Here is a 15316-nt window from a genome sequence, read left to right as displayed (position 1 = left end):
CTTGACAGAGGTTATAGTCATCTGAACTGCCAGCCTCAGCTGAGAAAATGTCTCTGTAAGATCCTGCTGTAGGGCATTTTCTTAATTAGTGATTGACAGGGGAGTGCCCAGCCCATTGTGATGGTACCATCCCTGGGCTGGTGGTCCTGGGTCCTTTAAGAAAGCCATGAAGGGTGCTGGAGAGATGGCTCAGTGGTTAAGAGCGCCACCTGCTCTTCCAAAGGTCCTGAGTTCAATTCCCAGCAACTGCATGGTGGCTCACAACCATCTATAATGTGATCTGATATCCTCTTCTGCAGATGAAGCACTCATATACAATAAATAAATAAATTTAAAAAAAAAGAAAGAAAGAAAGCCATGAAGATCAGCAAGCCAGTAAGCAGCACCCCTCCATGGCCGCTGCATCAGCTCCTGCCTCCAGGTTCCTGCCCTCTTTAAGTTCCTGTCCTGACTTCCTTCAATGATGGACTATGACATGGAAGTGTAAGCAAAATAAGCCCTCCCCCTCTCCCAACCTGCTTTTGGTCATGGTGTTTCACCACAGCAAGTTAGTCTAAGCCACACTCTCACCTACTGAGTCATCTCTCTAGCCACACTGAGGTTTTCTTAATGAATGGCAGAGCTGGATCCTCCAGCTTTAAGTCTTACTGAAAGCTCGTTTACAGCTGAGGACCAAGGTAGGGGCAGCACCTGAGGGATGGAGGGGGAGACCTTTCCTCATCACCCTCTCAGGAGAGGTGGAAGGAGATCTGCTCTGGCTTGTGAGGTGCAGGCAGGAGCTCCACGCAGAGCGGGCCTCGCTTTCCTTGTGCAGTATTTTCTGTGCTGAAGATCTTCACATTTTCTCATGGGCAGGGGTGCATAGCACCCGCCAGCCCAGCTATGGGTGCTTTTGTGTGTGTACATGTGTGTGTGTGTGTACATGCTCTTGCAGGTGCTGGTGCACAGGGATATGGGTGTGTGCATGCCTGTGGAGGCTAGAGGGCAATTTCAGGTGTCTTTCATTCCTCAAGTATCATCCATCTTGTTTTTTTTTTTTTTTTGACAAGGTCTTCCCAATGAACCTTAACACTGCCAAGTAGATAAGACTAGACCGTGTGGCCTCCTGCAACCTTCAGTTATGACCCTGTCTCCACTTTCTCAGGGCTGGGATTGCAAGCATTAGGCACCATTATTAGCCTGGCCTTTTTACATGAGTTCTACGAATGAAACTCAGGCCCTTGTGCACACAGGGCAACCACTTGACTGACTGAGACATCTCCCCAGACCCCAGCATCCATCCACGTGGATGAATGATGCATCCTCCATGAAGCAATGTCCCCCAAAGTGAACATATGGAACTTCCGCCCCAGAGCCAGGAACGCTGAAAACAAAACACACGTTTGCAGGCCAGACTTAACTTTATATGCGTTTTCATAGTTGCCATTTCTACTCTAAGCATAATACCCCCCAAAATGTGAGGAGATGGGTCATATGAATTCTGGGTATGGAGAGGAGGGGGTTCCCAGCCCTCTGATCTACCTGGTCCAGCAGGTGCAGTCGCCTTACATAGGCTTCCTCTGTCTTCAGGAGCTCCTGGGCAATGTGGAGCAGCTTCCGTGGGTCAGAGCACTGCAGAGAGACAGGAGCCACTTACCCGGAGCGGAAGTATGCCTAACAAGGCTACCCACAGTACACCAGGATGCCCAGGGGCCAGAGTGCAGAAGGAGCCTCCCGGATTTCAGATGTGGTGCTTGGTTCTCATAGATGCTACTTTTATGGAGGGTTCTAGAAAAAGCATGACAGTTTCTGCCAATCTCCCTAAAGCTACTATAGTCCAGATGGGACTCTTACATTTCTGGACCTCTAGCTAGGGGGCAGCCATAGCAACCACATCAGAATCCACTGCATAGCTGGGGTACAGCTCAGTGGAAGAAAATTTGCCCACCATGCACAAACCTGGGGTTCCATTACCAGTAATACACACAACACACACACACACACACACACACACACACACACACACACACACACACACACACACAGAAGAACCTATGAGAATTGGAGGCACAAGCTAAACAGTCACCAAGATGCAAATCCCGAGGGAAGGTGGGAAAATTGGTGGGAAAACTAGATGTGGCTTAGTCTAGTTGTTTGGCAGATGACAAAATGCCCGCGCATCTATGGCTTATAAACAACTGAAATGTATTGCACAGTTACAGAGGCTGGAATTTCAAGATCAAAGTGCTGGTGGGTCTAGTGTCTGGTGAAATCATAAGTCCCTGTTTCAAAACGGTGACACTAATGCTTAAGCTCACAGTGTGAAAGGAGTGGACAGATGAGGAGGGGCATCAGAACAGAAGAAAACGAACCCACAAACTCCTCCCTGATCCCGATTTTATTGTGTGGATTGCTGGGATTATAGCACCACTGTGCCTGGCTGAACCCCGCCATTTACACACCTTATGGCAAACACTCAGCAGCTGGGTCACATGCCTGGGCTTCCCCAGACCCTCTGTGGGGACCCTGATTCCATCCTCCTAAAGAATCAATCATGGCCGGGCTTGGTGGCGCATGCCTTTAATCCTAGCACTCAGGAGGCAGAGGCAGGCAGATCGCTGCAAGTTCGAGGCCAGCCTGGTCTACAAAGTGAGTCCAGGACAGCCAAGACTACACAGAGGAACCCTGTCTCGAAGAAACAAAACAAAACAACAACAAAAAAAAACCCCAAGACTCCATCATGAAGCAGACAATACTACTAGTATTAACACTTTTGTGTCAAGACTTCAGAAGGTGAATTTTGGGGTACATATTCAGTCTATAGCAATGATATTCAGTGTTCCTCCCCATATTCCGTGAAACAAATGTGAAGGAACCTCCCACACCAGATCTCTGATTCCTCCCACACCAAGGTCCCTTCCATACCAGGGCTTCTCCCACACCAAGGCCCCACCCATACCAGGGCTCCTCCCACACCAAGGCCCCTCCCATACCAGGGCTCCTCCCACACCAAGGCCCCTCCCATACCAGGACTCCTCCCACACCAAGGCCCCTCCCATACCAGGGCTCCTCCCACACCAAGGCCCCTCCCATACCAGGGCTCCTCCCACACCAAGGCCCCTCCCATACCAGGGCTTCTCCCACACCAAGGCCCCTCCCATACCAGGGCTTCTCCCACACCAAGGCCCCTCCCATACCAGGACTCCTCCCACAGCAAGGCCCCTCCCATACCAGGACTCCTCCCATACCAGGACTCCTCCCACACCAAGGCCCCTCCCATACCAGGGCTTCTCCCACACCAAGGCCCCTCCCATACCAGGACTCTTCCCACACCAAGGCCCCTCCCATACCAGGACTCCTCCCACACCAAGGCCCCTCCCATACCAGGACTCCTCCCATACCAAGGCCCCTTCCATACCAGGACTCCTCCCACACCAAGGCCCCTCCCATACCAGGGCTTCTCCCACACCAAGGCCCCTCCCATACCAGGACTCCTCCCACACCAAGGCCCCTCCCATACCAGGACTCCTCCCATACCAGGACTCCTCCCACACCAAGGCCCCTCCCATACCAGGGCTTCTCCCACACCAAGGCCCCTCCCATACCAGGGCTTCTCCCACACCAAGGCCCCTCCCATACCAGGACTCCTCCCACACCAAGGCCCCTCCCATACCAGGACTCCTCCCATACCAGGACTCCTCCCACACCAAGGCCCCTTCCATACCAGGGCTCCTCTCACACCAAGGCCCCTCCCATACCAGGACGCCTCCCATACCAAGGCCCCTTCCATACCAGGACTCCTCCCACACCAAGGCCCCTCCCATACCAGGGCTTCTCCCACACCAAGGCCCCTCTCATACCAGGACTCCTCCCACACCAAGGCCCCTCCCACACCAGGACTCCTCCCATACCAGGACTCCTCTCACACCAAGGCCCCTTCCATACCAGTGTCTTTCTACACTAGTACTACTATGCTTTCCGGGCAGAAACAGAGAATTCAGTCAGGCACTGATAGGTCTGTCTCCTCAAAGGTCTACCCAGGGGTCTTGGGACTTAGGGCTCTATCTTGCAAGAGTAGAGAGCAGATGAATCCTGAACTGGGGTGTGAAAGCCACTGAAAGCAAAGGCCAGTAGCACATTTTCACACATGAGTTCCAGTTTCACACATGCTCTGAGACCTCGCAGCTGTGCTGATAGGTAGTCTTCCCTGCCTAAAGCTAGCACACAAGCTGGACAGAGAGCTTTTGTCAAATGGCCCCACTTAGCCAAAACCAAAAGCAACAAACCAACCCCATAAACCACACATAGAAGCAGAAGACTATGGCCCAACCAGAAGAAAACAGCCCCCGCCCCCAAGTCACTCCTGAAGAAACACAGATCTGAGGCCAGGTGTGGTGGCGCACGCCTTTAATACCAGCACTAGGGAGGTAGAGGCAGGCGGATTGCTGTGAGTTCGACGCCAGCCTGGTCTACAAAGCAAGTCCAGGACAGTGCTGTTATACAGAGAAAGCCTGTCTTGAAAAAATCAAACAAACAAACAAACAAACAGTCTGTCTCACTTGCAGGAGCTCCCATGAGATTTCCAGATGCTTCCTCAAGGAAATGTTTGAGGGCCACAGGGAAGCAATTGATACATTGAGAGTGCTAAGAAAAGACAGTGTCAGCCAAGGCTATAGCATCAGACGAAACCGGCCTTCAAAGACAAAGAAATGAAGACTTTGCTAGAAAGGGGCTGGGCAGATGGCCGCGCGGTTAGGAGCACTTGTGACTCTTGCAGAAGAACGGGATTTGGTTCCCAGCCCCCACATGCTCATAACCATGTGCAATAATTCTGTCTTCTGCCCACTGAGGGCACCGTGCATGCATGTGGTGCGTGTGTGTGTGTGTGTGTATATATATATATATATATATTTTTTTTTTTTTTTGCAGGCAAACACCCACATACATTCAATAAAATAAAAAGTTTAAGAATTTTAAAGACTTTTCAAGAAAAACAAAGGCTGAGGGAGTTTATTTTTATTAGAGCCATACTACAGAATAAATGACGAAACGAGTCCTGGGCTAGAGAGATGGTCCCATCAGTTGAGTGCACTTGTTGAGCAAGCATGAAGTCTGAGTTCAGACACCAGCAACGAATGCACAAAGCTGGGTGTCTTGCCCACAGCTGCAACCAGATCCAAATGGGATGGAGACAGGAGGATTGCTGTTTTTAAGCCTGATTGAGAAAATATGAGGCCCAGCTTCAGAAAAAGACCCCGACTAAAAGGAAAACACAGAGTGGTAGAGAAGAAAACCTGAGAAGTTCTGATCTACATATGTACAGGGACACGCCTTCCTATCCCACGCCTCACCCCCGCCAGACACACATATACCAACATCTTTGGTGGGGGGAGGAACAGCAAAAGAAGTCCTTCGAGCAGAGATGACAGGATGGCTGTGGCTGTGGCTGTGGCTGTGGCTCCGCAGTGTGCTTGCCTAGCTTGGGGGAATCTCTGGGTTCAGTCCCAGCACCACATAAACTGGGTGTGGCTGTGCTAGCACATGCCCGGAGTCCTATCACTTAAGAGCCTAAAGCAGGCCGGGCGGAAGTGGCTCACGCCTTTAATCCCAGCAGTGGCAAGTGGATCTCTGTGAGTTTGAGGCCAGCCTGGTCTACAGAGTGATTCCAGGACAGCCAAGGCTACACAGAGAAACCCTGCCTTGAAAAACTTTAAAAAAAAAAAAAGAGAGAGAGAGAGACTATGGGAGAATGGTTAGTTTGGATCATTACACAAGCTCAGAAATAACAGTTAAGAGAAACTTTAAATCCATCTTCAATAGCCTGTAACATATACAGGTGAATTTCAGTAACCCAAAGGGGAGGAGGTGAGAAAGACCAGAGCTTTGTCAGCATCAAATAAAATGCTGTAACTTTAAAATGTTTTAGTAAGCTGGGTGAGGTGGCGCACACCTGCAATCCCAGCACTCAGGGAGGCAGAGGCAGGTGGATCACTGTGAGTTTGAGGCCAGCCTGGACTACAAAGGGAGTCCGGGACAGCCAAGGCTACACAGAGGAACCCTGTCTCGGAAAACCAAAAAGCAAAAAGCAAAAAAGTTTTAGTAAAAACAATGGTAACTACAAGCAAAGTATCTATGGATGTACACAAAGGGAAAATGGAAGAAAAATCAGTGAAATAAATGCAAAGACGGTGAGAGGGAACGGGAGAGGGGGAGAGCGACAAGGTACAGACAGCAGCGACCTGAGGAGCAACCTTCATATCCTTCCCCTTCAGTAACGGCTCTCCGTGTAACCGTGTTAAACGCCCCAGGAAAAAAGAAACGTTTGGTCAAATGGACCAAAGACAAATGAAGCCGGATGTGATGGCACACATCCGTAATTCCAGCAAGAGGAGTGAGAACGCAAGACAGCCAGGCTATGAAGCAAGTTCCGGGTCAGCCTGAGGTATATAGTGAGTCAGTCTCTCTCTCTCTCTCTCTCTCCCCACCCCACCCCACCCCAGCCAGGTCAGGTGCTCCGCTAAAGAAGCAAGCAAAAAAAAAAAAAGAAAAAAGAAAAAAGAAAAAAAAAGCAATTAATTATACGTTTTGTTTTGAGATAGGATCTCCTGTAACTCAGACAGGCCTCAAACACCCTGTGTTTCTGAGGGTGAACTTAAGCTTCTAATCCTAGGGTTGCAGGTGTGCACGATACGCCCCTTCTTTCTTACATATGTTATTTACAAAAGACTCATTCTGTCTCTTTGCAGAGAAGGATACACAAGATGAAAGTGGGGAAAGAAGGGAGCAACTCCCTCCACCCCCACAAAAACAAGTCGCCTTATTTATAGCAACAAAAGAGGGTGTTTGCCATTAACCCTGATGATCTGAGTTCAATTCCTGGGACCTACGTGGTAGAAAGGAAAGAACTCACTCCAGAAAGTTGTTCTCTGACTCCACACCCCTCCACACACTCAGTAAGTAACCGTGCTTTTAAAAACTGAAAATAATTACAAAGATCATTATAAAATGATATTTACAATCTCCAAGAAGATTTAACAATATGTGACATAAACTGAGACTATATTGGATGCAGTACTAACCAGCAACATATTAAGAGCTAGAAGCCTCAGTATCCCCACTTTCTGAGGTGAACAGAACATCTAGACAGAAGGTCAGCGAGAAAAGTGAGGCCGTGGGCAGTGGTGCCCAGCGTAACGTTTCATCTGGGTGCAACATGTAATGAACACTGCTCAGAACAGACCATGTGTTGTATAAAACAAGTCTTAACAAATATTTTAAAAAGCTGAAATTATTCAAAATATCTTTTTCAATCACAAGGGAATATAGCTAGAAAATGGAGAAAATCCACAGATAAACTAATGCCAATGTACTCAGGAGGCAGAGACAGGGTCCCAGGTCAAGCTGGTGAGCTAAACTAGCCAAACAGGAGGACTGGAGGGCTCAAGGAGAGACCCTGCCTCAATAAATAAAGTCGAGAATGGTCCAAGAAGACCCCTGATGTCGCCTTAGGGCGTCCATAGGCATATCTATACCTGTCCCTACTCTCCGCACACGCACCTGCACACATATGAATGCCCACGCACATGAGAAAGTACACGCACAGAAACACTCAAAAATCAAACCAAAAAAGAACTACTGAGAATGTAGCTCAGTGGCATAGCACTCATGTGTCATGCACAAGGCCCTGGGTTCCATCCCCACACCAGAAAAAAAAATATATATATATATGGAGAGAAAATCTTAAAACAACCTAACTGTACATATTGAGAGCTAGAAGAGTGAGAATAGCTAAGCCCAAGGCTGGCTGTGAGAAGGAAGGAAGTAAGAAAGATCAGAACAGAGATAAAAGGCAAAGAATGGAAAAACAATTTCAAAAGAGTATAACCAAGCCAAAGTCGGCTTTCTGAAAAGCTCGAGAAAAGTCACAAACTTGAACCAGGTTACCCTAGAGAGAGAGGACTCAGCTACTGAAGCTGGAAATGGAAGAGGGGTGTTGGTACAATCGGTGACGTGAAAACAAAAAGGATATAAGAGAATGAGCAATTATGTGCTAACAAATTGTACAACCTAGAAAAAAAATCTTCAGAAATACTTGGCTATAAAGAATACCAAATCATGAAGAAATACAAATACTTGAAAAAAGGCAACGAGCAAGGGCACTGAATCAGTAATTCCAAACTTGCCAACAGAGGATAAGGGAAAGATGGCTCTACTGATGAATTCTGCCAAACCTTTAAAGGCAAATTAATAACTATTATTCCTTCTCTCCCTCCCCCCTTTTAAAGCATGCACACACAGACTCACACACACACACACACACACACACACACACACACACACACACTCACACACACACAAACTCACATACACTCACACACACTCAAACAGACTCACACACAGACACACACACTCTCCAAGGAGGAAGAAGCCACACTCAAGTATCACGGATAAGCATACCCAAGCTGTCAGGGGGTGTGTGTGGGGGGGTGTTCCATGTTCCATGTGGCCTTTCCTGGTAGACTCCATCCAGGAGTTCCTTTGTGTGGAGTGAGTGTGTGGGTACATTTCCCTGAACTCAAGGTGTGGATATCACACACCACAGGTCTCTAGCACTGCCTGGGTATCCTGTGTTGGGTGGAAAGAAACAAAGGCTCACCTGAGTCAAGCCAACATCCTCCTCAGGCCTGGAAGAGGTGCTCCTAGGGTCAGGATCCTCACCCACGCCACTATCTTCCTCCTCCTGGGGGGTGTCCTGTGGGACCTGGCTGTCCACAGGTGTCTCAAGGTGTAGCCCCAAGATGGCAGGGCTTGGGGAGCCCTCACTGCCCTCTTCACAGGGGAAGTTCTCACTGGCCATGCTGGAGGATGGGCTGTCGATTCCACTGTCCCTGTTGGGGATCTTCATGGCACCGGTTGGCTCCCCAGAGGAGCTGTCCCCTGCTGACACTGGGCTGCCTTGAGCCCCTCGGTGGGCACCAGGCCCAATGGGAAGTGCTTGAAGCTTCCCCAGTGGGGAGCTTCTGGGCCTAGCACCAAGTACCCCAAGAGAAGAAATGGCTTCTTGGGGTGTTGAGGAGCTCCTACCCAATTCCATCTTGACAGCTGAACTCACTGGTCTCTGCCAGGAGGCTGGCCAGGGGCTTCCTGTTGGGGAGAAAGAGGGCAGATCAGTGTAGTCACTGAAAGCAACCCCCAGAGAGTTGGCCTCAATCAGCCGGGGCGGGCTGGGGCTGGGTGGAAAATACTACTTCACAACACCCCACTGGCTTTAGTTGGATCCTATCCCGACAGGCTTTGAGGGAAAGGCCAGGGAACAGGTTTTATCTAAAAAGTAAGGTTTTTGCCTACATAAAAAAGCAGTCCTAGGGCCCGGGAATCAGTGGGTAAGGTGGCTGCTGCTCTGCAAGCATGAGGACCTGAATTCAGATATACAATGCCATGTTAAAGTTTGGCCTGGAGGGCCGGGCGTGGTGGCGCATGCCTTTAATCCCTGCACTCAGGAGGCAGAGGCAGGCAGGTTACTGTGAGTTCGAGGCCAGCCAGGTCTACAAAGCAAGTCTAGGAAAGCCGAGGCTACACAAAGAAACCCTGTCTCAAAGGAAAAAAAAAATTGGGCTGGAGAAATGGCTCAGCAGTTAAGAACACTGCCTGCTCTTCCAGAGGTCCTGAGTTCAATTCCTGGCAACCACATGGTGGCTCACAACAATCTGTAATGTGATCTAATGCCCTCTTCTGGCAGGCAGGTGTACATGTAAATAGAGCACTCATATACAATAAATAAATAAAATCTTTTTTTTTAAGGTGGGTTAAAACACACAAACAAAAAAGGTGGGGTGGTATGAGATTGTGCCTGTGATCCCTGTGCCAAGGGTAGGGGCTGTGAAGACAGCTGGACCCTCGTAGCTCAGTGGCCAGCCAGTCTAACCAAAATAGAGAAATCCTTCCACAAAAAAATAAAATAAAATAGAGGGAGACCATGATGTAACCTCTGGCCTACACGTGTACACGCATGCACACACGCACACACATATACCACAGAGAGGGGCGGGGGGGGGGGGAAGTAATGCTGGAGTAATGCATGAAGTTCCTGGGATGTGAGGCTGTAGCTGTTTAATATATTTAAACATACGTGCATGAAACAGTGACACAGCCAGCAAAAGGGTAGCAGCTTGCATTTGCAACACACTTGTGTGTCCACAGAGCTTTTTCAACCCTGATGTTCCCAGGAGATGAAGCCAATGTCCTGGTCACTACAGGTAGTTCATGTGAGTGACACTTGCACACCAGACAGGAGACAGAGTCAAGAGCGAATTCTTAGAGCTCAGGGCATTCATTAACAGCTCTGAGGAGGGTCAAAGGTGAGACTGGACCAGAGGAAGATAGGCAGTCCCTGAAATCATCTCGATGGTGAGACACAGCTTCAGGGGCACACGGGGGGTGGGGGGGTACATGGGGGGGGCACAGATAACAGTCCTTACCTGTTACCCAAGGCTGTCAAGGATTGGTGGGCAGGTGCTTGCTTCCTCCTGGGCTTTGGGCTAGAATAGTCTATTGAAAATCTCTTGCCCAGACCATTGGAATTGGAGCTGTTGAGAAGGTACAGGAAAAACACAAGAGAAAATGGTGTTTGGAACAGACCAAAGCCTCAGTTCTAAAGGAAGGAACCGGAAACAGACATATTAGGCCCCCATCCACTACAACAGACCCAGGGCAGGCCACAGGCTTCCTTGGGGGCAGATGAAGAGCACAGACTGACCTACTGTCAGCATCTAAGATCAACCACATTACCCAGGAAGGCCAAGATGGTGCCAGTGCCAGTGCCCATGGGGGAGCAGTGCCCTGAAGCCAGGGGTCTGCTGGAATGTTTAGGAGAGCTCGGAATATCACAGTCCTCCCTAGGCCACACCGCCACCCAGACACACTCCCGGCACTTACTCCTATAGAGTCCCCACACTCACACACAGTAGTGACCTTCCACATTCACACTCAGCAGCTCTGCTATTCACACAGCAACAGGGACGCGCTCACACAGTGGCCCTGCCAGACACACACAGTCAACAAACATACTCACATGGTTTGTCCACTGAACACTCGGTAGCTCGATGTACACGCTGGCTCTCACACACTCACTCTCAGATACTCCCTGGACCACAGCTTCTTTCCTCACTTCCTTCTTCTCTGGAGAGCAGAGTTAGAACCATCTGTACAGACTCCGTCCTGGAGCTACACCTGACCGCCTTGCCTCCAGACATGCACAGAGGCAGTAGTGTGCCTCTGGCTCTGGGAGCCAATAGGCCACTGGACAGAGCTCCTCCCACCCATGGGCTCCTGAGTGCTCACTCTCCTATGACTAAACTACTTTGGGGTGGGCTTTTCTGTCAATGACTCCAAAGTCACTTCAGGAAAACAGTTTTCATTGGCTAGAGTCACATTCTTTTTTTTCTTTTTCTTTTTTTTTTTTTTTAAGGAAATAGCTTTATTACTCAGGTTACTATGTAACCATGCCTCAAGGCCAGTGACTCTTATGTGTCCAAGCATCCGTAGTAGCCAGACAGTAAGTGAATTTACATGTTAAATTCAACTAGAAAGAAGGGGTTGAGCATGCTCCAAGACGGTAGCAAGCTAAACAGTAACTGAACTCATGTTACACTCTCAGCAGGCTTGCTGGACAGAAATATTAGGCTTTCAAACCGAAAATACATGTTTTGCTGCATTCTTCTCATAGCATGGGAGATAAACTGAAACTTTCCAGAAGTCAGACATGATACGGCAATAAAAAGCTTTGGAAGGAATGTGAGTCAAGCTCAGCCTCGGTGGGGTGAGAGGCTGCCGTCTGGCAGAGCAGAGTCTGGCTCATCCCCACAGCAGGGGAGTTATGGCTTCTGGTCAAGACGTGGATGTGTCTGTGTATGTGCCAGAAGTCAACACTGTCTTCCTTACTAAGCCCCCATCTTATTATTTAGACATGGCCTCTCTCTAAACCTGAAGCTCAGTTTGGTTAGACTGGCTAGCCAGCAAGCCAGCCTCCGCCCCAGGGAGCCTTCTTTTTCCATCCACCTAACAGTGGGAATACAGGAGCTTGCTGCAATGCCCTGCGGCTGCTGCTCCTGCTCCTCCTCCTCCTCCTCCTTCTTCATTTATTTATTTTTTTCTATTTTTGTTTTTCAAGACAGGGTTTCTCTGTGTAATAGCCCTGGCTGTCCTGGACTCACATAGTACTTTGTAGACCAGGCTGGCCTCGAACTTACAGAGATCACTCTGCTTCAGCCTCCTGAGTGCTGGGATTAAAGGCGTGTGCCACCGCACCCGGATGCCATGCAGCTCCTGTGGATCTGAACTCAAGATGCTCATGCTGTACAGCAAGCACCTCACCAAGTGAGCCATCTTCCCCCATCATCTTTGCTTTTGAGACAGGGTCTCACATAGTTCAGGCTGGTGCCAAACCTGCTAAGCAGACAGGACTAGCCTTTAACCCCTGATCTTTCCTGCCTCTACCTCCCAAGTGCCTCAATTCCGAGTGCACACTATCATGCTCAGCACAACAACCAGGTTTATTCTTAGCTGAACCAACACCAAATGAAGAAGAAAAAGGCCACTGCTAGCGGTTTGCCACAAGCCTGGCAGTGGTGGCACACACCTTTAATCCCAGAAGTCGGGAGACAGAGGCAGGGGGAGCTCTGTGAGTTCAAGGCCATCCTGGCCAACAGAGTGAGTTCCAGGACACACTGAGAAACCTGTCTTGAAAAACAAAACAAGTGGTTTGCCATATTCCTCACTCTATGCTATACAAAGCTGAGTGTAGAAGACACCATCCATCAGACAGCAGAGCCCACAAGCCTCGAGAGATGGGAACCTTGGGTGAGACCTCTTATTGTCTCAGTTTACTGCCCAGAGACTATGTGTGAGCCAGGGAGCCGGGAAGAGAGCCATCTCAGAAGTAAGATGTCCAGTTAACCATGAAGGCTGGCTGTGACTAACAGGACAGAGCCCCATAGAGAAGAAGGCTTCACAGAAAAAGACCTGGAGATCTACAGAGATGCTCCTGAGGACTGTTGAGCACACGTGTGAGGGAACTTTATGAGCTGCGACAAAGAACAGCCCCTCAGAAGACCAGAAGGAGCATTTGCAACACCACACAGGGCCAAGTTGCCTGTGAGCACTGTGTCCAGCCTGAACACGGCAGATCTGCAAGGTGTTGGGTCCAGTCCTCAGGAGGGTCTTGCCTCAGTGGCGGAAGATGCACTAACCTTCCATTGGTCTCTGCCATCCCACTTAACAAATCTTAACAGGAAGGGCCAAACTATTTACAATTAAATTTCCTCCTTGAAGAAAACTTTAAAAATGTCTGGCACCCAGCAAAGCAAAAGCCACGATGCCTGGCATCTAATCAAAACTTTCCAGGCAAGGGGCTGGAGAGATGGGTCAGAGGTTAAGAGCACTGGTTGCTCTTCCAAAGGTCCTGAGTTCAATTCCCAGCAAGCACTTGGTGACTCACAACGATCTATAATGAGATCTGGTGCCCTCTTTTGGCCTTCAGGCATACATGCAGACAGAGCACTGTGTACATGATAAAGAAATAAGATCTTTTTAAAAATCAAATCAAAAACAACAAACAAACAAATATACCAGTCAGGGCTGGGGACGCAGCTCAATTGGTAGAGTGCATACCTAGGATACAGAAGCCCAGGGTTCAATCTCTAGCACCACATAAACCACCCTGAACCACTCAGCAGATAAAGGCACAAGAGTCAGAAGTTCAAGGTCATCCTTGGCTCTATGGGAGGTTAGAGGCTAGTCTAAAGCTACATAGGCCTCATTTGATTTTGTTTTTAATTCCTCCTCCCAAATACCAGACACACATCTAACCAGTCTCGATGGAAAAAAACCAAACCAAAACTTCAATCAGTTGAAAAGTGACTCATAACTGACAAGGATGTTGGAAACATCAGACAGGAACATTAAAAACACATTAGGCCTGTGTCTGAGGATGATGACAGAATATCTACAGGCAAGCCACTTTGGGTCCTTGCTTGGTTTATTCTTGGCTTAACCTGATGGCTTCATAATGAAAACCTACCAAGTCCATATCATCAAGGATCAAGCTCCAGGGTTCCAGGTAGCATGACCAGCACCCAGTAAGAGTAATGCCACCTCACGACTCGGAGGTGCCTGGGTGACAAGTAGTCATCTTGAGCTTTTAGCCTAGGGATGGCTCTAGTTCCTCATCTGCTGAGAACACAGTGGGGTGACTCATGCCTTGGAATTGAGGTGGGGGATCAGTGTGACCTCAGACCAAGGCAGGGGCATGAGAATAAGCTGAGTGGAGAAGATAAAAAAGACAACACAGGTGTTTTTTGTTTGTTTGTTTGTTTTGTTTTGTTTGTTTGTTTGTTTGTTTTTGAGACAGTCTTCCTATAGTCCAGCAAGTTCCCAGTCTCCCCAGGGCTGGTATTGCAGTCATAAGCCTCCATGCTCAAAGGAAAGTTTCTTTTGACTCACGGAGGGAGAAAGCTCTGTGAATTCATGCCGAGATGCCCGTGTCTCCAAACACCTGAGTTCACTCCTTACAGACAACCGGGAGGAGTACGGCCCACAGAGGTGCGAGCCATGTAGGGAGCATCACCGGCCCGTTTTTTGAGGCCTCAACACACAGCTTTGGTGCCCTGAGCCAATACCATCTTTCTCTGGTCTTCCCTGACAAAATCAAGGCCCAGCTGCACAGCCTATCACACAGGAGTGAGGCTAAGGCCATGGGTGGTGGCACAGCATGGAGGACCATCCTGGTGGCCCTGATTTTATTACAGCTTATCACTTTAGGAAAATGCAGGAATGACTTTCTCAGGGGTTACATTTCTCAGCTGAAAACACCTCCCTGGATGACAGGTCTGGAGACAGAGAAGTGGAAGGCTGGAGTTCCCTCCATATCCAGGAGGGTCAAGCTGTCAAAGGCTCTGGCAACCCCAGTCTCATAGGGAAAGCCTGTGCAGACACCCTTTGCCCTTACCCCAGGCTAATCCCCTAAAAATCTCACTGCGGGTATTAACAACCTACACCCCATAAGCTGGATGTGGCTTGACTACTTTCATTATATCCAGTGTGTGTGTGTGTGTGTGTGTGTGTGTGTGTGTGTGTGTGTGTGTGTGTGTTTAATTCTGGGGATAGAATCCAAGGCCTTATGCATTCTAGGTTGTCATTTTTCTTCTGCGGTGTATCTCCAGCCAATGCATCCATCTTCAAGACAATGTGGCCCTTGTTAGTACTACGGTTTTGCATGTAGCGTGCTCCTACTTCTATGCCTTGTTACCTAGAAAATAAAGGCTCCACTCAGCCTCCCCAG

General features: G+C 48.9%; 1 protein-coding gene across 4 annotated transcripts in view; it reads right to left on the bottom strand.

The window, feature by feature from the left end:
- Positions 1-15316, bottom strand: part of FGD3 (FYVE, RhoGEF and PH domain containing 3) — a 66177-nt gene that overhangs the window by 31063 nt on the left and 19798 nt on the right. For 3 of the 4 annotated variants that reach the window (XM_084796084.1, XM_084796083.1, XM_084796085.1), the window contains exons 2-4: positions 10458-10565; positions 8636-9123; positions 1522-1611 (exon numbers count right to left, since the gene is read on the bottom strand). In XM_084796084.1, the coding sequence (XP_084652210.1) occupies positions 1522-1611; positions 8636-9073 (528 nt within the window). In that variant the 5' untranslated portion in view covers positions 9074-9123; positions 10458-10565. Of the gene's footprint in view, positions 1-1521; positions 1612-8635; positions 9124-10457; positions 10566-11050; positions 11421-15316 lie in introns of those variants that run through there. The other variant, XM_084796082.1, reaches the window with a different exon arrangement.

This window comes from Acomys minous, assembly GCF_964271855.1.
Source record: "Acomys minous genome assembly, chromosome: 9".
Taxonomy (NCBI): domain Eukaryota; kingdom Metazoa; phylum Chordata; class Mammalia; order Rodentia; family Muridae; genus Acomys; species Acomys minous.
Note: the sequence above shows the minus strand (reverse complement) of the source record. Positions and strands in the feature narration are given on the sequence as shown.